Here is a 22029-nt window from a genome sequence, read left to right as displayed (position 1 = left end):
GCCTTAAATATTTTTTTAGAGCTTAGTTTGCTGTAGCGTGTGGTGTGCATAGTTTTGGATAAGAAAAAAAAACAGATATCACCACATGTAAAAACATTTGTTTCCACCACTATGACAACTTTCAGCCATTTTGAATAGAAAGGGAAACAGAAATTGTGCCCTCAGCGAGGATGCCACGTTCACTGTATTAGAGAAGATTACTTTAAATAATGAAAGATATTTAATGTGGATTTGCAACTAGCAACCATGCTGACCTTTGAGAATGAAAACACGGAACACAATTTATTTTGTTAGGATTCATTTTAATCGGGGAATTTCTCATAATTTTCTCCCAAACTTTTTCATTACTCAGGCAGCTGAAATATTGACACATAGCATGCAGACTGCTTCGCATTTATTTTGTTTGACTTGCTTCAATGTAATCTTTTGGGCTACAATAATATTAATCCGGATTATATTTAACATATAGATACTTGTGAATTTACTTGCATGCAATATATAATAAATGCTGCAATTAAAACCAGATTCTAACAATAAAGAAATTGTGATAGATGGACCACGAGCGAAAACCTTTCATGGAATAATCGAGGCCAGCAAAAGTATAATTTAAATTTTAGTCGCCACAATGGCGGGAACTCCAATTCATCAGTTTCACATGGATTTCACTGTGATCCAGTAGAATATATAAGTGCAGCTGAAAAACAGGGCAGATTCTACTGGATAAATAAGAAAACCAACTAAAACAATGGACACAACCAAACACCTTTAACGAATTCCAAACTGCAACTATGATTTTGGATGCTCCACAAACGACGGTTAACTGGTAAAGTGGAATTTCCACGAGGGTAGGAAATAAAAGGCAGTCTCAATAATCAGAAACCATTTTTAAAAAAACGCCCAGTCCCATGCACTCATTTTAAAATTAAGAAGTGAATAGAGTTAGGCAAGACTATCGAATTTTAGTTAGGCAATACCATCACATTTGAGCAAACTTGGAATGATTTATGTGCCATCCTTTTATAGTGGTCCAACATTCCACACACAAATAAAAGGTTGATTATAGATGTTTATCTAAACATAGTTGGCTCATTACAAATATTGTAAATATGTGTTGAATAAACGTATTACATTCTTTTACCATCAAGTGAGATTTTAAATTTCTACATCCTTAAGAGCTGAAACAATATAGGCTAGCGCCTAACATCATTAGAGTTCTTTCACAGAGCAGCCTCAAGTATCTCATCAGGATAGAGAAGGTAGCCTGTAAATATGCTGTCATCCTCACTGCTAACATACAACCCATTCCAGTCTCTGGCAACCTCCATCCAAACCTGGTCGCCAGTATTGAGTTTCAAAATGATCATGGATGAGGCCTGGTCTATCTCCTGACCATAAAGGGTTTCACGGTTCTTAACCTGCTTTTTGCTCTCAGCTACGATACTTATTCGGGCAGGTCTGCCTCTTACTGTCACATGAAAGGCGAAAACATAGACGCCTGGTATGGTGCAGTTAAACTTTCCTGATAATGGATTGTAGTCCTCCTGTTCATTGTATAAGATCTTATCAAATTTTACTGGGGAATTCGGTGGTGGAAAAGGCTTTGACAAGCCTACGCTGAATGCAGACCTTGCCGCCTTGGTACTGTCCCCCTTGGAGCCCTTTGCCCCCCTGGCACCTTTCTTTCCCAAGGCCCCCCGAATGCCCTTGGTACCCATGCTCCCCTTTGGTCCAGGAGGACCCATGAGGCCAACAGGTCCTATATCTCCCTTCTCACCTTTCATGCCGGCATCACCCTTTTCTCCATGCACTCCATCTACACCACTGAGTCCATTATCACCCGGGTCTCCTTTGAAACCTTTTTCTCCCCTTAGCCCTATTGGTCCCATGTCTCCTGGTTCCCCTTTCTCTCCTATTTCTCCAGCATTTCCCTTGTCTCCAAAGTCCCCTTTCTCTCCGTTGTCTCCCTTTTCACCATCTAATCCAGTGAAGCCTTGGTCCCCTTTGTCTCCTTTTTCGCCTTTCGTGCCATTTTCACAGGTATCACCTTTTGATCCCTTCTGTCCTTTTAGTCCTGGAAGTCCAATGTTTCCTTTATCTCCTTTAAGGCCAGAATCCCCTGCAAAAATAGAGTAAACTGTTAACAGCAAGAATATACATACATTGCAAGAATAAGAACACCCTTTGGACTGTACTGCTTATGTATTGTAAATAGTCTTTTGTCCTACATCTAAATGTTTGTAAACCTGAAACAGTGCCCTTCAAATCAATGCCTTAGACAACAGTTAGAAGAACAAGGGGCAAGTTACTCAGTCACAAGTATGACAGATATACCCTCCACTTTATTTCAAGTGCCATAGGATGTAGTGACAGAGTAATCTATCCACCTAACTCTAAATTAAGCCCTCTGTTGGGAAACATTATCAGTTGACTTTTTAGAACCTAAGATTTGCAGAATATATGCAATAAAAGGATTTAGAACCCAATTTAAAGAAAACATTTACAATGATTTGTGGGAATGGGAAACCTAAGACTCGGACACACCATGTCGATTGCGTACCCATACCAGAAACGCATTCATTCTCATACCTGGGCTTGTTATTTACATCTAAGGGCCACTGGGGTGCACATATTGATTCATGCAAATTAAAATTTTTACGGTCAACAGAGGCCATCTTTAGATTCTCAAAAAAATAGGTAACAAGCCAATCAGGACATTTTTGATGCTTTAGAGGTGTACGTGCCTTACAGCAACCTGCTATGGAGCAACGTTATGGGGAACAGCTAATTACTCTGCACTTCAGACCCTAGAAAACACCTTTCTAAGAAGACTATTAGCAACCACTAATTCAACTCCCTCATACATAGTACAAATAGAGCCAGCAGTCCCTTATATTGACTGTTATATTAGTGAAGCAAATCTAACTGTATGGTATGGGATTTGGAGTAAAGATGGAACTAAATTGGCTCAGGAAATCAAATGGATTTTCTTGCCCTTGAGTAATGAAATGAAAAAATGTTTATTGTTTGATTAATTAAAATCTTACAATATATATGCAGTAATTCTTACTTAAAAAATCCAATTATAAAATCAAAAATAAAAATTTGGGCTTCAAGTTCATTGTACTATTCACATATTATGTACATCCTACATTCCATTCTATTAGTTTTTGGTAATCTAACTTAATTCTCAATTGTGTTACGAACTTTACAAAAGCGAAGTTAAAATGATATCGTCAGTATGGAGGCATCTTATCAAGGCTTGTCTGCAACTCCTTATTCCTCGAACATTAAAATGTCTCTAAGAGTATATGGGGCATATTACCAACGTTAAGCGATATTTATCGCTAACGATGCTTAGCAACAAATTTTTTAACGCTAAGCATCGCCAGAAATTATTGCAGATAGACCTTGCTATTATCAATGTTTATTGCAAAAGCGATAAAAATCGACCGAAATGCATGAATATCGCTGAAAAGTCAGCGATATTCATGCATTACCGAGCTAATGCTCTTAGCCATGTTATCCACCTACCATTGGATAACATGGCTAAGAACTGCTCAGGGGTAGGTGTTAGCTTTTGGAGATATTCGCGCTTAGCGCGAATATCTCCAAAAGTTGGTAATAGGAGATAAAGATGTTAGCGACTGTTTCCAGTCGCTAACATCTTGGCACACCCACTTTGCATGTCATTAGTGATAAATTTCACTGACATGCAAAGCGGGGCCCAAGATGGTCACTATCTCCTACTAGCTGTCGATAACTGGTGTTAGCGACAGCTAGGTAATAGGGAGATAATTTTATCTCCGCTTTCTTGGCTTTTAAAGCCAAAAAAGCGGAGATAAACCCCCTTGATAATATGCCCCTATATTCTTTCAACTTTCAGTTATCGACAGACACAAAGGAGGTGCATAATGTTCTCTTCACCAAGTTTACATAAGCTACAGGTTGTTGGTCCCTCTGTACTCAACCATGGCCTTAGGTGACATGTGTCTGGAAATACTCCAAAGTGAGCTTTTATAAATAATTGTTTGTGCTTCACAGACCAAGGAATTTCAAGGTACATTTGAACTTTTACCTTGGTATAGCCATTCATTAGAGGCCATGCATGTTTTCTTTTTGAAAAATTATCTTTATCCAAGAGAAGTGATAAATGTTTGTTGTGCTATTGTTAACTTTTTAAATGAGTTCAATGTAATTTGCATTTCCCAGTCCGAGTTTACTGAATATTCCTCTAATGATGTAAATAGGTATTTCCACGCCTGGGCTTTCCAATTAAAATTTATTTCCTGCCACAATAATTTGGACATTGGATTTACAGTATCTGTTTTTATCCTTTTCCACACTTTAACAAATTGGCCTTTTCGCGCAAGTACCTGATTAGTTAAATTCCATTCGTATCTGTGCGGGTGATGCATTATGTGGAATTAAAAAGAGGGCTTTATAGATTTTTGTAACTGCATTGTTAATTATGACTGAGTCTTTTCCAAACAATGCTTCACTTCCGTTTGTTAGAGTTAGCAAAAGTTTTGCTGATATTATTTTTAACAATGGTCCTATCGATTTATGTATGGTTCTGAAAACCGCTAGCAGTATATTTGCTCTCCGTTGTTTGTCAATCTTATGTGGTTGGAATGATCCTCGGTCATCAAATATTAATAAGTATCTATATGTATTCACTTGTTCTAGTTGTGAATTATCCAAAATCCATTTATACTTATGTTTTGACCATGAGTATTTGTTACCCTCCATAATTTTTGTCTTTGTTTCGTTGATCTCCATTCTATTTGTTTTAGGTAGATATCCTATTTATCAGGCGTTGTAGTCCGACCTTCCTTTGACTAAGTAAGATAACATCATCTGCATATAGCAGGTTTGATATCGGAGTATTGGCTAATTTTGGTGGACAAGCATTGACCTCATCCAGGGCTTGCGTTAGATCAGCTAAAGATAAGTTAAAAAGCAACAGGGCCAGTACACACCCTTGCTTTAAACCAGAAGAAGTTGGTATTTTTTCTGTTACATTCAGGGCATCTCAGGCCGTTCAGGCCATCTCCCATCAGGACTCTGACCCATGTGTCAGTGTAAAGAAGTTGAATTCATTTTAAATGGGGGAGTGGTATACCTTGATCTTTCAATTTCTGCCACAAAAGATTTCTAAGCACACAGTCGAAAGCCGACTTAAAATCCACAAAGCACAAGTGTTGTGGCTGTTTCTTGGTAATATATTTGTCCATTAATACAGATAACACAAGGATATTTGTTGTAGTACCTAAGCCGTGTATAAATCCGGTTTGATTCGTTGGGATTATCTGCTTTTCTTTTACCCATTCTGTTAAGTTTGATATCAATACACCTGCAAACAATTTGGCATGGGTATCCTGGAGCGTAATGAGTCGGTAATTTTCCGGCAAAGACCAATCTCCTTTTTAATAAATTGGAGCTATCATCAGTCCCTTCCAAGTTTCTGATATCATTGGTAATCCAACAATCTCCTTGAATAACTTCGTCAAGTATCCTGACCATAGACTGGGATCATTCTTATAAAGTGCAAACAGGACACCGTTTGAACCAGGTGCCCCATTTTTTTATTTCTGGATTAATTTACATATTTGTTAGTTTGTTATATCAATATCTTGTATCATGTCCTTCCTTGTTGCTTCTAATATATTGGCCCTAACTTTCAGCTGTATTTTAACCCCACCAAGATTTGGATGTATTGACAGGAACCTGATCCACTTGTTCTCTGTTAAGGAAGATGTAACAGCTGAACTATTTGGTTGTGCTAAGCCATTTATCAACTTCCAGAATTCTCTGGAGTTTAATTGTTTGCTGCAAAAGAGCACTTTTGCCCAAAGGTCATGTTTTTTTTTTTAATTCCTTGCGTCCCACAATAACTTCTGCAGGTTGCAAATAACCCTTTTTAAGTTTGAACACAAATCCAAATCTTTAGGATTCTTTTTTATCTGTCTCCTCAATTGGTTAAGCGTTCTTTTCATAATCCTTGTCTTTAAGGTTAACGTAATTTTGTTCCCTCTTCCTGCTTGCACCTTTTGTTTTTAAAAGTTTTTAGATTGAAGGTATTGACAAGTTGTTGTATAAAATCCACCCATTGGTCAATCACAGTTAAGGTTTTATCCTCAAAACGTCTTTTTACCAATTTAATGGTCACCTTGTTAGTATCTTCTTTGCTGTGCTTCTTTCAAATTAGTTTCCTATAATTTACTGAACCCATCGGAACGGGCAATGTTTCATATACAGTATGCTTGCTAACGGTCAAATTGGTAATAAGTATTTGTTGCCTGTGGTCACTCTCAGACGCTTTTCCAATTGAAAAAGAGGTCACATTGATAAAGATATTCAACAATACCATTGTGTAATCAATTCTCAATTTATGATCACGCGATTGAAATGTCCATGCTGGTGGGGAGTCTTGAGATAACCTCCCATTTAGAATTCTTAAACCCAGCGCTTCTAAATCTTTAACAAATGTTGCACCTAGTTGGCTTTGGAAGGAGTTAGGTATAGTGGGAAGTGTTTGTTGTGGGATTGCCCAGAGATAATCTTGTTCCTGGATAAACTAAATCTCTCATATAGAGGACAAGCAAGTTTAAATTCCCCTGAGATAGTATACTCTATGAAGGGGTCATCCATCATTTGCTTAGATAGTAATGTAACCAGGGTAGTACTCATATTTGTTCTTGCACTAGCTGTAGGATGTATATATACATTTGTATTGTAAAACTTTATTTCGGTCAATATGACCATAAAGCATTTTAAACAAGATCTAACAATTCATTTTTGTTAAAAACAAGTAAAAAAAATAGAAACATGTGGAATTGTATAATAACTAGATAATGTAGCCTGCGTAAATCTATATTGCAATCATTCCTAAAATCACGATCTGTAATTAATTGTGTGTGCAGTGCATCAGTTCAATTTACAATGCCAGATTACTTTCCGCTCTTGCTCTTGCTCTATCTCTCAGATCAACTTCAGCCAATAATATGTATGTACATATAAAGTGCTTGTATCAGTCAAATAAGGGTATTATCCTCTTTGGTGCACATGACGAGACCATCTCGTCATGAGTTACGGTGGAGCTGTGCTCATGACGAGCTGGTCTCGTCATAATGACGCCGCTCCGCCCATGCGCGAGTAATTCCTTGCCTGTGCGAGTGAATTTATCAGTGGGCTGGGACGTGACGAGACAAGCTCGTCATGAGCACAGTTCCACTGTGACTCAGGACGAGCTGGTCTCATCACGAGCACCGTGGCGCCACCCCCCCCTCCCCCCGCCTGCCCGCACCATGGGGGAATTAACCCACAGGGAAGGGGTTAAAGCATCATAACTGGTTACATTAAAGTACATATGCAGTATATAATAAGTAATTTACAATGCCTTGATTAGTTAATGAAGAGTTCATATATTAGCATGTTACTTCAAACAAGAAGGAAGCTAAAAACATTATTGTAAACCTTTAGACACCAGTTCTGCTACTTAATAGTCCTGCTCACCAAAGTAGTTTATACCTTAATAATAATATATTATTAAAATAGTACTAAAATACATACAATTCATATACAAATCCTTCAGTAAAAACAACCTTTATTATAACAAAGTTTTTTAATAGATTATTTTCCATATACAGTAACTTCACTATCAATAAGTTTAAATTATTCATTTAAACTTGCTCGTGATCCACTCTTAATTCTAAAGCGATGAATGTGGGTAAACCGCCGCCATTTACTTTTTTTAATTGCATGCTTAAAGTATCCTTTGTATCCCTCAAGCATTACAGGGTTGACAGACCAAGTTTCCTGTAGAAGTATAACATGATAGTAACTAGTCATTGGGGTTAAGTAAGCATTGTTTATTTTTTTACTTAGACCATTGATATTCCATGAGCATAATTTTAATGTTTCACTCTCTTTATTTATTTTGCCTATTGACTTTACTTTTGCATTCTGTCATTGTGTTTTAGTGCAATGGAGAGCCATGCCAATCCATTTTTTATTTACTCCAATTGGCTTTTCTGTTTTCACTGGATCCGATGGTTAATCAAGCAATACTTCTGTTTTTCTAATATGGATTCAATGTTTTCACTTTTTTTAGTGAGTGAAAAGATTTAAAGAGGTGGAGGAAATTTCCTCTATTTAGAATATTATGGCTGCCTCTAGAACAATATTCAAGAGTAAAGATCAATTGAGGTTTATCATGTATTTTTGTCTTTAAACTTCCCAAATCTATAGTTGGTAGAAGGTCATAATTTAAAGGCTGCTGAGGCTCTTTGACATGTTCCCTTATTTGTTTGTGAGTCATGTTTATTTGCCTTTGGAGATCCTGAGGACCATTGTGATTTATGTTATATTGGCACGGAGTTGGTTCTAGTGTTATAGGGGTTAGTTGACCGTCCATGGCCTCATTCCTAGGGACATTGTTTTTTTTCGATTGTAGCTAACTTCTTAGCTGTGTCCATCTTTTCACATACACAGTGGATTAAATTATGTTGGACCTGAAATGTTCTTTGGAATATAGGTTGTGTTTGATTTTCATCCTCATTATCTCTTCCCTTCTTGATCCTTACATTTGTGGTTGGAATTTTTATATCATCCTTATTTTCCACCTGTACCTGTATTGTTCTTTGTATTGTGTGTAGGAGTTGTCTTTCTACTTTCTCACCCTGCTCCTCCTTCAGTTTTACATTGTTAGGAGGGATATTTGGTTTCACTGGTTTTTCCTTTCCATTTTGGTCCATTGGAGTCTTCTCCGTTACACCATAGGATCCTAACCAACCTCTCTCTTTTCCATCTATTTCTGGATCATAAGGATTTCTTTCACTAGAGGATAATAAGCTATCTATACCTTTTTGCCTTTGTGTATCATTTCTGTCTTCCTTAGGATAATTTTCTGGTGCCTTTATTAAATAAGGCGTAGTACTTCTTACTACTTCCGTTATTTAGAGAGCTCTGATCCACATGAGAGTCTTTATCTTGTTCTCCCTTAAAGCCTTCATTTTGGTTAGCGTCATCATCTCTCAAAGCATTAGTCTGACTTTCTAGAACCTGTATTGTTATTACAAAGCTGTGTTTTGCCTTATTCCTTGCTTTATGCAGTTTTTCCATATGCTTTTTCGATACATAATACTTTGGAGATACCTCTTCCCTGACCTCCCCATTAGTAGAGGCTTCTTCACCATTTAAACATACTGATTTTTTTATATCCTGTTGTTGGCTCTTGTCTACTTCCGTTCTTCTAGTATCCTTTATTGCCAATATTGGGCTCCATTTGATCTTATTTGTAGCTGTACCTGATTTTTTCTTTGGTGCTTTCATCTCAATAGGTGGTGGGGATTCAAGTTCATTTATCATTGGTTCTTTCACGATTTCTTCTATACGTGAATTGACCTGTTTCTTTGCCTCATCAGAAATCCTACTTTCGTGTCTCTGGTTATGGCCTATTAACATAGGTAAGCTACCTCTGTAGGGCATTTCCTTGGGTAAGATACAATGGTCAGAGTCACATTGTTGGTTTGCCTCGTTTTTCGGATTGGTGTCATTAATTTTCCAATTTACCCCTTGTTCCTTATGTCTCCCATTTCGCAGACTTATTTTTACGTCTTCAAGAATTGTTGTCATTGCCTCTGGTAATGTTATTAATGTGCTTATTATGGGGGCACAATTATGGGGGCACATGTTCAATTAATGTTTGCAGTAGAGGCCTGCGTTTGTGCTCTTTTTATCAGGCTGTTCAACTCAACCAGTTTCTGATCTACGCCCACTACCAAGCTTGCCTTCACTTTAAGTAAATCAACTTGAATCTCCATTTCATTTGATTGAAATGTCAGAGCTTGTAATGTCAGTGTGGATGTATGATAGAAAATATCCCAGATTGACCCTAGTTCCTGGTTGCTTGTAGTTGAATTTGTAGAATTATGGTGTTGATGGTTACTCAGATTTTTTTGGCCATTATAATCAACTAGAGTTACATTATCTGTGCCACCTTCATGGCGTACTTGAGTTCCCTCTACTTTTTTTGTAGTACAATAGGATATTTTGTTATTAAAAGTAGAATTATCACTCGGTGTACTACATAGCTGTATTTCCTCTTTATTTTTTCCTTTGTTTGTTTTATATCCATCCGGTTCATCCGTGTTAAGATAATACAATATACTATTATCCTTGTCAGATTTTTTGGGGGAACAATATCCCCAACGATATCACCACATGCGTCACTGCTAGCTGTGCACGGTATTGTTCCAGCTATGATTGATTCTTGTGTCTCTTGTTTTGCTACTTGTAATATTGAGTTAGTAGCAGTAAATGCAGTAAAAGCTGGGAAGGCGCCTGGACTGGATAATATACCAGGTGATCTATGGAAACATGAAAAAGAGGTTTGGGCTCCCTACATTCATTTTTATGTAATTCGGTTGCAACAGGTACACCGATTCCAGAAACGTGGAAGGGTTCAGAGATTGCAACCATTTTTAAAAAGGGAACCCGCCATGACCCATTGCATTATTGACCGATTAGTTTAATTGATGTTTTACAAAAGATATATGCACGTCAAATTTTAAATAAATTGAGTGGTTGGATTGGGGAGTACAGTATTCTATCCAAGTATCAGGTAGGTTTTAGAGCCAAAACTAGCACAATAGATCAGGTTTTTAGATTTCTTTGTATAATTTGGAAGTATATTACAGTTAAGAAAGCTCATTTGCATATTGCCTTTTTGGACCTTAAGGCAGCCTTTGACCTCATCCCCAGAAATCTCTTGTGGAAGTCTCTAAAAAACCAGGGTGTTCCAAGAGAAATCCTTGTACAGATTATAAGACTACATGAGGATAACTTTGCAAGGGTAAGATGGGGTCAAAATGGTGAACTTACTGATCATATACAAATAAAAAGGAGGGTAAGGCAGGGAAGCATGCTAGCCCCTACCTTATTTTCGTTGTATGTCAATGACATCCCTGAATACCTCTTGGGCTGCGAACATGATTCTGCCAAGTTAGGAGGGATGCCACTACCGGCACTTTTATTTGCCAATGATACAATTTTAATATCACAAACCCCCAAGGGTCTGCAAATTTTATTAAATACTTTCGAGATTTATTGTGAAAAGAAGGGCCTGGAAATAAATTCTACCAAAACGAAATACATGGCAGTTGACCCACACAAATCATTTTTAAAAAATCGAACTGTGAAAAATGAGAAGATAGAATATGTGCTAAATTTTAATTATCTAGGTATTATATGCGATTCTAAAATGAATTGGAGACCAAAGTTGGAAAAAAGTAGGACTATATTACTCCAAAACTCAGTGCCAATAATAAGGAAGCACGGGGGTAGCTTGTCTAAAGCTGTATCTCCTGCACTTGAGTTATATAAATATAGGGTGCAGTCGGCATGCCTATACGGGGGGGAATTGTGGGGTCACATAATAAAGAATACTTTTATTGTGGTCGAGAATACATTTTTTAGAAAGTTATCAAGCCTACCTATGTGTACTGTTGTTGGCGACGAAGCGGAAATAGAATGGGTGATTGCGCGCTGCGTCGGTACCTCCCACGACAGCCCAGAGGGACGCCCGGGGTACCGACGGACAGGTAGGCGCATATATGATTTTTTATCATCCACTTGGTAGCGTTTGACCCCGCTATTGGTAGTAGCCTTGGGGGAGACACAGGTGATTGAGAGTTACATTGTTCTCTCACGAGGTTTGGAGAGCCGTCTTTGTGTCACCTCCTCTGTAACATGATACGTCCTGAATGCCCAGTTTACCGAACTTAGGGCTCTTGAAGACGGTAAATCGCAAACCTGTTAATTGTGACCAATCGACCCCAATACTAAACCTCTGGGGGTCGGACTGTTTTTAGAGACCTTGACTGTCTGTAACAAGCATTTATGGAAACAGTAGCAGGGGAACTCGGGCACTTTAGGCTTTGTTTAGAATACCTATGCATCAACTAGTTCTTTGTCATGACTAGAGCTATGACGCTGAAAACATTATGATATGCTTAAATTACGATACGGCAGTATTTGAGAAACGACTGTCGGTGCATTCCCCTCAAATGGATTTGTGGCCAATGATTTTTGCTAGAATAGCGTGACACCTTGTGTGTCCTAATCTTCTTTTTCATTTATTTCTTTCGCTATTTTAGAGCAGTGCCCTGTTTTACCTGCGCTGTAGCCAGGTGAGGTGGGACTTCTCTCTCCTGCCAATTTGGTAAGTGAGCAGCCATGAGCTTGTTGCTATGGACAGAGGTGTATGATATGTACATGTAGGGTACTACACTTCTGCTATAAAAGAGATCAATTTGTGTTAGAAAGATGTGTTTCAACACAGTGCTCTATATCTAATTTTGTATGTACTTTGTTTCTTCCCTTCATGTGTGTCTCTTCGTGAATGTATTCATTCCTGGCACTGAACTACACAGTCAGGAGAAGGACGGTATCACTATATCTCAGGTGATATCTGTTTATTTCTTTCCATTTTCCACTGATTTCTTGTCAAGCAGTAGCGTTAATGGTCCTGAGGAAGCAGCTAGATACCACGTGGATCCTATTAGTCTGCAGAAACATGTCGACCTCCCGTCTCCAACAGTGGTTATTTGTTTAGACCACTGCGCACTCATTTTTAATTTTAGGATTGAAGTGAACCTTAATAAATAATTTTTTCACTTCTCTACCTAATTTTATAGTTCTTTCCACAACTTCACATTGCACTTCACTTATTAGCACTGCTTTCAGTCACCATAATGCATCTAGTGTTCCCCTCACAATGGACACCACAGGTAGGATTAGGCTTTCAACATCTGCCAGTCCACTACGGGTACCACAATTTATCTCCGAGGGTGAAGGATCCCAGATGATGAAGGGCGGATCCCAGTGGTGACTGATGGGAATCTTCTCTCAAGAGATAGGAGACCCTATGTGTGATTCGCACCACACACCAGTAGTTCATTTCCTTTTTCTTTCCAGTCACTGTGTAGGGATGTAACTTAGTTTGTGTTTGCCTTTGACCCCTTGCTACCTTTTGTTGAAGTACCTATGTGTACACCATTAATATCACTAGTGATGGATTTAAATGTCCGTCGCACTGACCAGCAGGCAACTCTACAGCCACTATTGTTATGGGTCCGCCTGTGGTCAACAGATGAACTTATTCATTATGGAGAAGGCCTAGAGGAAATTCTTAGAATTAAAAATGATACTTGGCTGCCATGGTTAAATCATGTTCGTGATTGGTTTTATTAATTAGGACTCAAGCAGTTTTGGGACCATCCCCATGAATTGTCCAGGGGTTCAAAATAATTGCTGAAACTAACATATTGGGCATTTAAGCAAGACTCCATGTCCTACTGCTCAAAACTAGGCACTTTATCTACAAGGTTCCTCTCCATAAAACCAAATGGGAAATTTAAATCCTTTTTTAGATGAAATACAACCGCAGCTGGCAAAATCCCTCTATTTGAAATTCAGCTACGTGTTCTGCAGATAAATGCAAACACAGAAAAATGGGCCCGTGTCGTTGGGGATATTAGCGATGGTTGTTGTACTATATGCCATACAGGTGCAAAAGAGAACGAATTGCACCTACTCTTCTTCTGCCCAGGTTATATACACTGCAGGAGGAAATGGATCAAACCCATTTGTAAGCTTTTGGGCATCAGATCCTGTTACGAGGCAGCAAGAGTATTGCAATCAGACATGACACAGGCAATAGTTTTTAGTGTTAGTAGATATCTCTTTGGTGTACATTTAATAAGAAAGAGTATAGGACTGAAACTCTAGATATTTACAGGAACCAGTGTGTGCTTTACGTGAATCTATATCCATGCCTATACCTTGCTGGCTCCCCATTAGAGGGATTATGCATCATTGTTTCATATTAGATGTATGCCACTGAATTTTTTTGTACTTTTTTAGATCGATTAACAGTTTAGAACTGCTCACATTTTAAAGAAATACATTGTTCCATGAATGTATGAATTTAATTACTCCTCAAAGGCCATTTTATCAATTAATGTATCTAATGACAAGATTTTATTCATATTTATTTATTCTTTTTTAATGTCTAAGAAAGGTCTTGCATTGGGACATTGATTCTCAATAATTTTGTACTGGTCTGGCATGATGCCCTTTGAAATGTTACAAAGTGATGTTTTTTAAATGAATTGAATGTAATCTGTTATGGTTTTTTGAATCGAAATAACGATTATTGAATTGAATTGAATTGAGTTAGTCTCTGAACTAATTTCCCATTTGATTTTCTCAATTATTACATTTACCTCCAAGGGTGGCGGGATACTGGCAGTCAACATATCCAATGATTTTTCAGTTGCGTCCAGATCACTCTGTTCCTTTTGGGTTGCTGGTACTACACTTAACATTTCAAAATCTGTGACATGACCCTTTGTTATGTTTACTTTATCCACTTTTTCAGTTTCTAAAGGATACATACACTTGCTCTGTGTTTGTGCATCTGAAACTTGACAGATATTTTGTACACAATTATTGTTTGGTTTGATCGGTGTTTGAAGATTGCTTGCTTCTACTGCTGTTTGCATTGACATAATAGCCTCCAGTGGATCCTTCATAAAATCTATTTTCTACGGTGTTTTTGTAGTCTTTTGAAACAATTGTGCAACAGGAGAAATTAGGAATTGATTCCCTCTTGCTGTATTTCCTTTTTTTCGGAGCTTTTAGTGCTTGTATTATTCTTGTTCTTCTTGTACTAGTACCAGAGGCTCTTTCTTTGCCTGAGTGCATACTAAAGCCACTACAGCCACTACAACCACCATCTTTACTATCTTATGCTTCAAGTGGTTCAAACGCGAGCAGGCCTCAGGGTAAATGCAGGCTGCACCCAGATCTAACTGGGCCTCCTCCACTTCCTCCGGGCACACTCTCTACAGCTGCCGCCTAACGGCTGCTGAAACTCGCGCGGCACTCGATAATGGTGCACCTTTTGGCCTCATTCTCAGCTTCCTCTTAGTTCAGCAGTATCTGCATCTGCAGCGTTGGCAATGTCTGGGAGCAGTTACGGAGGAGTTACAGAGCAAAGAGACACAACATAGAGCTCCTGCTCTGGATTAATCACAAACTCTGCTCCTCTCCTCCTCTGACCCAGCTCCGGCACCATCACCGGTACCGGCTCCTGCTCCTCTACTCCTCAGCTCCTGTGTGTGCTTGTGCTGCCAGTCGTAAGATGTCTTCATATTGTTGTCAATAATGGATATTACCCAAGTCAATAGTACTAATAGTACACATTTTGCCAGCCTTTGTAAATAATTATTGTGACTCCAAGGAGAATTAAACGTGACTCGAACTCGGAGGTTGCACTGATTCCAACCCTGATTCCAGAAGCAAGCGCAGCACCAAACTGGTTGCCCGGTAAGTGCGGAGTAAGAAATAACACCGCAGATCTGGCTCCAACTCCAGCCCAACTCCAGCCCCAGTTCCAGCTCAGTCCGCACTCACAGTTTTTATTTCAGTGGTGGATTCCCGTTGTCGGTAGGTATTATCGGGAACGGGAGCAGAAGCTGCGAAACCATAACCAGCTGCGGCAATCTAAGCACCCACAGTAAACTGCAGGAATCCGGGAAAACCAGCCAGTAAACCGGCCGAAGCCGCCAGCCACTCCCACTCCTCTCGCTACTCGCTACTCTGCTCAGTCCGCGTGCAGTCTGATCCGGAACCGGAAGGACCCGTAACCAGCAGTTGTCACACCATCAGCAGTCGTCACACCTTCGCCCTTAAGGATATAAAAAAAATCCTATGGTTGACCTATATTAATAACCTTTCAAGCGAGTGCACTGAGAATATTGATTTTAATGACCCGACCAAAATCCTTGGTTACAGTAAAAAAAGAGCTGAAAACTGTCTGTATAGAGTCAAGAGAACTGTTAAGAGAAACTGACGCAAATTTAAAGCAGATGACCGGCACTTATTGTGAAGGGCTAATTGTGTTAGGCATACAGCCATATCTACTCCAGGTAACTAACCTAAAACATAGATTTTACCTCAGAAGGTTAAGAATGGGTATCTTTCACTATTTAATAGCCTTTCCAACTATGGGCAAATGGAACCGAATCTTACCAAGGTGCCCCTGTGACCGGAAATCACATCAGACCCCCCTACATTTTATCCTCTTCTATAATTCTCATAGAGACATTAGAAAGAGTGTTTTAAATCCTTTATTCCTTAATGAAAAACTGTATTTTTATACATTTGCATTTGATTTTATTCGTAGTCTAGATAATGAGAACATTTGTAATGCAGTGGTGATCTTTATACAAATGGCAATCAACAGAAGTAATACCAATTCACACCTCGAGGCCTTAGTTTATGAAGAAATATAGGATATATACTGATGGGTGCCTCCTAGGAAAGTCATTCTTTTTTTTTATTCTTTGTATAATTAGACAATACCTTTTACTTAGTGCATTCCATATATTATTCTTCTATAGCAGATAATTGATCACTTATCGCATTTTATATATTTATCTATAAAATATATTACATTTTGTATATGTTGTATAGTACTGAAAGTTGATGAATTTTGAGGAGAGTACTTTTATGGTTGTATCTTTTTAACCGAATAAAGCTTTTGATTGATTGACTTTTAGAACCTTGATGTGAGAAGTCAAATGTAGTATCAGAACTAGCATGTGTATTTTAAAATGGCTTAGTAAATGGGCTTCTAAATGGGTGACATAAATAACAAGTATTGTTGAAACCATCCTATATAACCTTGTGGGTCAAGCCAGTCCTTAAATTACAAAATAAATAAATAAGATTGGTGTCAAAATTATTCTGAGGATGGCACTACCCACTTCCACAGGCTGTTCATCAAAACACAGGGAGGGCCAGAGGAGGTTTAAACTCCCCTACTCAGAAACCAACAACACAAAAGAAAAACCTCTGGCTCTACAGAATACGAAAGAGTGCTCCCGGAGTGTCCCTTTTAAGAGTAAGAGGTATACAAAATAGTTTAGATGAGCTGAGTGTGAAAAGGGGTGCAGAGCAAAGTGAGTGTGAAGTCAAACTAGCTCCAGGGTATGCAATAGACTTTATTGGGTCACCCCTGGACCAGGATTAAACCAAGCTATAACAGAAGGGGAATTAACCTGCCATAGAGTGAAAAATAGGTCAACTTGTTTCAGCCTACTACCATCAACAGAGGTGTGGTGGCCTTCTTCAGGACATTATGGAAGCTACTGCAGGGTACGTATAAACAAATGGTTAAATCTTTTTGATTGACTGATTTTTGCTAAGAGAAATATTTTGGTCACTTATTTTTGCTGGGTGAGACTAAATGACAAAGTGACTCTTGTTTTCACAATCATGCACATATATGAACGCCTGCTTGCCAAAAGCTTTTGAGGCTGCAGTCGGGAAACAATATTATGCCTGAAAATAAAATTTCAACAAATTTCAGTTTACTGCTTGAAAGATTTGTGAGCCAAACTAAAAATACACGTAAAAAATTATTAAATGTAGATTTTACGTGCCTTGTTCTCCCGGCTTTCCTGGAAATCCTGGAATTCCATTTGTTCCTTGTTCACCATACTCTCCTTTCTCTCCTGAGAATCAGCAAATGTTTTTTGAATTAGTGTAAAAGTGCAATATCAGAATCAGTTTGCAAGAAATTGTGACATATGACAATTGCAAAAACCTAAACGTGTGCACATCCTTACATCTGTGCTCCATAACAAATGTAATACAATAAAACAAGCCAAGCAAAAAACAAATGCCAAGCTGATAAGGGTAAACATAAGGTAGGTGATGAATATTATTTTATCAAGCAATTATACAGTGTTACTCATAATAAAAGCAACAGTATCTCAATAAACATCACAATGAAAGTGTTAAACTAAGATTTATAATGTTTATTTAGCGCTATATTAAATTCGCCAATCTACAAATATTAAAACAAGAGCAGATTTCACTTTATGATAAATATAGTTAAATATAGCTTTACACTTGAGGGAGCATAATCCGTTACAGAAGGTGCAGTTTAGAAGACAACGGTAAATTACTCCTGGATTATTCAGTATGATTTTTAGCAAACTATTCAAATCACCCCAATGCATTCACAATGTTTGTTTACATATCCTGAAGTAGTTTATTAAAAAAGGTAGTTTTGCTTGAAAACAGAATTCCTTTAATAGATAAATTATCCTGCCACCAGGGTGGTTATATTGTGTCACGTTCATATAACTGGAGTATTTCTTGTTGGGTCTTTTATCTGGAAAGGACTAAACATACTGGGACAGGTGTGGCACCGCGGCCAGGGCGACTCATGCTAGAATCTGCTAGAATCTGGGGATCACAGTTCGATCCCTGGCTCCGGCGGCAGGTTAGTCCAGCACCATGTGACTCTGGGCAATAGGATGGATGGATGGATGGGTTTTTATATAGCGCAATATTACCGCCAGGTCTCAAAGCGCTTTGCATTGGGAACCCGTCCTGGTTTTTCCCTGTGAGATAGCCCCTACTGGGTTCCCCAAGGTGAAAGCCAGGCATCCCGCCGCGGGGGGCCGTAGTGGAGATTAAGCAAGCTATTGCCCAGAGTTGCAGAGTGTGAACCTGTGATTTGAGTAGGCACTGAAGCGAGAATTACCGAGTCCGTGGACATTTTGGGCTCAAGACCCTGCCGCGTCGGGAATTGAACCCTGGTCCCGGGTCTGATCTCGGCTTCCGGGTCTGCCTCCTCTAACCAGTGAGCCACACTTCTCCACAATAGCCTGCTTAATCTTCCTAACGGCCCCCAGCGCCTAGAGACCCTTACGAGTGATTGTTCGCGCTTTACAAATGTGGATTATTATTATTATTATACTGTCAAAACCCTGTTCAGAGGGCCAAAGGGCAAGCAGAAATTCCTGGGACCAACCTTGGGGGTTGGGGCCTTTGACTCTTGATTAGGGGTGGGTGGTAAACTCTGCTCTGCCGGCAGAGTTTGCGGAGGTTTGCCGCTCCGCTTTGAGCGTGGAGTTGGCAAAAACTCTGCTCCGCCATGTGGCTGAGTATACAGGCGGCGTGCCTATCAAAATCACATATTTGTCATCATGACGTAGAGCTGAAAAATTCCCCAGTGAATTTCCAGTTAAGAATCCTTTGCAGCTAGTGTTAGGTTGTAGCCTTTGCGTGAGTAGTGAAGAAGATAGCGGAAGAGGGGCAAGACCCTCTCAATGAATCACTTCAAACCCAAACAGATAACAATGGTATGGACTGAGAGTGGCTTTCCCTGCCTCACGGGTTGCAAAGATCGACGGGTTGGGAATGATAGAGCAAAAATAAATGAAGAACAAGGCAAAAGGCCGAAGGTCTTGATGTTGTGGAAATGTGATTTGCACCATTCTGAACCTCACTAGTCAAGGGGACATCCATGGTGCACTTAGGCCCGCAAGTGGCCAGACTCAGGATGCACACGATCTTTCCACACTATATTGAATGAGTGACTATAATTACCCAGGATAGCAAGAATTTGCCAGATAACAAAGGCAGTAGTAGGACCAGCATCTGTAAGTATTTCCTGCCTCACTTGCTCCCGCTCTCTATAGCATGTTTACACGGTCTAACGGCCTCCACTGCCACTCTATGGACTTGCACATACTTACCCAAAAGTGACCCAAGCAGAGCCCGGTCCTTGATGAGCTCATCCGATGATCTCTGGACCCCTCTCCGGCAGGTTCACATGGGAGGGATCAGGATTCAGGTGTGTTCTTCCACCAATGCCCTTACCATCATTTATGTGAACTCTCTGGGGCTAACAAGGGACCCCTCCCCCGAATTGGGGCCCTGGTGAGCCAGTCTAGAGGTGAAAGATGATAAACTGCCTCCTACACAGTGCAAATAGAATAAAAGGCGTCCTATCTATGCAGTAGGAGCAACATTCAGTTGCCTACACACATAGTGCACATGTCTCCTCTGCAGCACATTTGTTCTACATGTGTATTCAGCACAATTCCAACACAGTGCCCACACCTACTCAAACACACTGCCCCCTTGCCCTATACATCACCACACACGGTTTCTACACACGGTTTCTACACAATGCACTTATCTTCTAAACACAGAGGCAAAACTTTAGCGAAGACATACGCAATAAACACATTCAGCTTAACACACCTGTTCCAACACAGGCTCCATTAGGACATATACACATATATTCCCTCACTTTTGGGATACTGATACTAAACGGATGATCTCGGGTTGGCCTGCAAACATGAGGAAGCGCAGGGCATTCAAAGGAAAACTTCAAGCCTCATTTTCAGGCTCTAGGCTCTAAGGACTTAGATGCTGAATTGTTGGAGTAGTCTGCCAATAGCAAAGCCTAAAGCGAGAAAAAAAACACTTTGATGTCGAAAGCGAAAGCAAATTTTCTAATCTTTTGAACTAGTTTCTACCTACCTGCAGCTTTGATCATTATGTAGACCATACAAGGATCAGAATTCAATGGAAATATAAAATCAGGGCCTGATGAATTACTCATGAATGAAATTGTGGTAAATTGAGATCTAAAATAAACATGTTCGTTTATTTTTCATCCACTGTACTCCTGGGTACAAGTCATTTGAATGTAGACTCCAAGTGGACTTGTACAGAGGTAAACACATGTTCGAAATATCCTTAACTCTCGTGTTCATCCACAACGCTGTTTCTGTCAGTACCTTGTGGGCTGCTACCACGTGGTCCTCCCGCAGTCTCTTTAAATCAGTGCCGTAGTTGTCACCCTACCTTCTTCACTGCCGGCCAATAGTTAACAACTGAGCATCCTTACATGATGTCACATCCGGCGGTCTGTGTGTAGCTGGTGTGCTTGAAGGGGGGATCCAGGTGGAACCGGAGTAGACCCAGCAAAGAACATGGAGTGGCCCCCCTCTGACCATCATGAGCTATGACTTCTGCAGATAAGGAGGCGTGAGCAAGAATCCTGCCCTCAATGCCCACCACAGACAGGGCAGGCATCCCCCTCTCAGCAGTTGTTTCACTGTTACATCTTTGTTCTAATGAGTTCCCTGATTAAAGTAGTGAGAATACTGATGACGTTGTGTGTTTGGTCTGTGTCCTTCCGAGAGGTAAATTTTAAATCTCCTCAGTACAATTTGGACCATTTCCTGTTGTGGCCACTATGCCTACCCACACAAGTGAGGTACTATTTTTATTGGGAGATCTGGGGAAACACTGGAGGTAGGAAATTTGTGGCGGCCAGGTGATCCAACAACTTTACCAAAAAGAAATGTGAGAGATATGTAATATTTTCAGCTAAATTTGAGGTTTGCAGGGGATTTTTGGTAGGGAAACGTAAGGGGATCCATGCAAGCCATACTCCCCTGAACCCAGGTATCCCCTTCTTGTAAAACCAGGTCGTTTTGTGATATGTAATTTTGATGTCTCCACAATACATTTTGAGCACTTGCCTATCGCAGGTACTTGGCCCACCCACACAAGTGAGGTACCATTTTTATCAGGAGACCTGGGGGAAGGCTGGGTGGTAGGAAATTTGTGTGAGCCCGGTGATCATACAACTTTCCCACACAGAAATATGAGAAATGTGTATTTTGTTTCTGCTAAATTTGAGGTTTGCAGGGGATTCTGGGTAAGAAAACATTTTGGGGTCCACCCAAGCCATACCGCCCTAATACCAGATGTCTGGGTTTGGTAGGTTTCCCTAGATGGATGCCGAGCGCAGGTCATAAACCCAGGTGAGCCCCTTTGCAAACCCAGGTTGTTTAGTGATAGGTAATTTTGATGTCTCCACAATACGTTTTGGGCCCTTCCGTGCCGCAGGCACTTGGCCAACCCACAAAATTGAGGTACCATTTTTATATGGAAACTTTTGAGAATGCGGGATGGGTGGAAATTTTTGGACCCATGCAGATTCCAGAACTTTCCATCACAGAAATATGGGGAAAATGTGTTTTATTTTACAAAGTTTGAGGTTTGCAAGGGATTCTGGGTAACAGAACCTAGAGAGAGCCACACAAGTCACCCCATCCTAGATTTCCCTGGGTGTCTAGTTTT

The 22029-nt window shown here is 39.7% G+C and overlaps 1 protein-coding gene across 1 annotated transcript in view; it reads right to left on the bottom strand.

The window, feature by feature from the left end:
• Positions 1-295: 295 nt before the first annotated feature.
• Positions 296-22029, bottom strand: part of OTOL1 (otolin 1) — a 54733-nt gene continuing 32999 nt past the window's right edge. The window contains exons 4-5 of the mRNA XM_078665381.1: positions 17514-17585; positions 296-2116 (exon numbers count right to left, since the gene is read on the bottom strand). Coding sequence (XP_078521507.1) covers positions 1218-2116; positions 17514-17585 — 971 coding nt within the window. The 3' untranslated portion in view covers positions 296-1217. The remainder of the gene's footprint in view (positions 2117-17513; positions 17586-22029) is intronic.

This window comes from Lissotriton helveticus, chromosome 11 (assembly GCF_964261635.1).
Source record: "Lissotriton helveticus chromosome 11, aLisHel1.1, whole genome shotgun sequence".
In the NCBI taxonomy this organism is placed as follows: domain Eukaryota; kingdom Metazoa; phylum Chordata; class Amphibia; order Caudata; family Salamandridae; genus Lissotriton; species Lissotriton helveticus.
The sequence above is the reverse complement of the archived record's forward strand: the minus strand, read 5'-3'. Positions and strand labels throughout refer to the sequence as shown.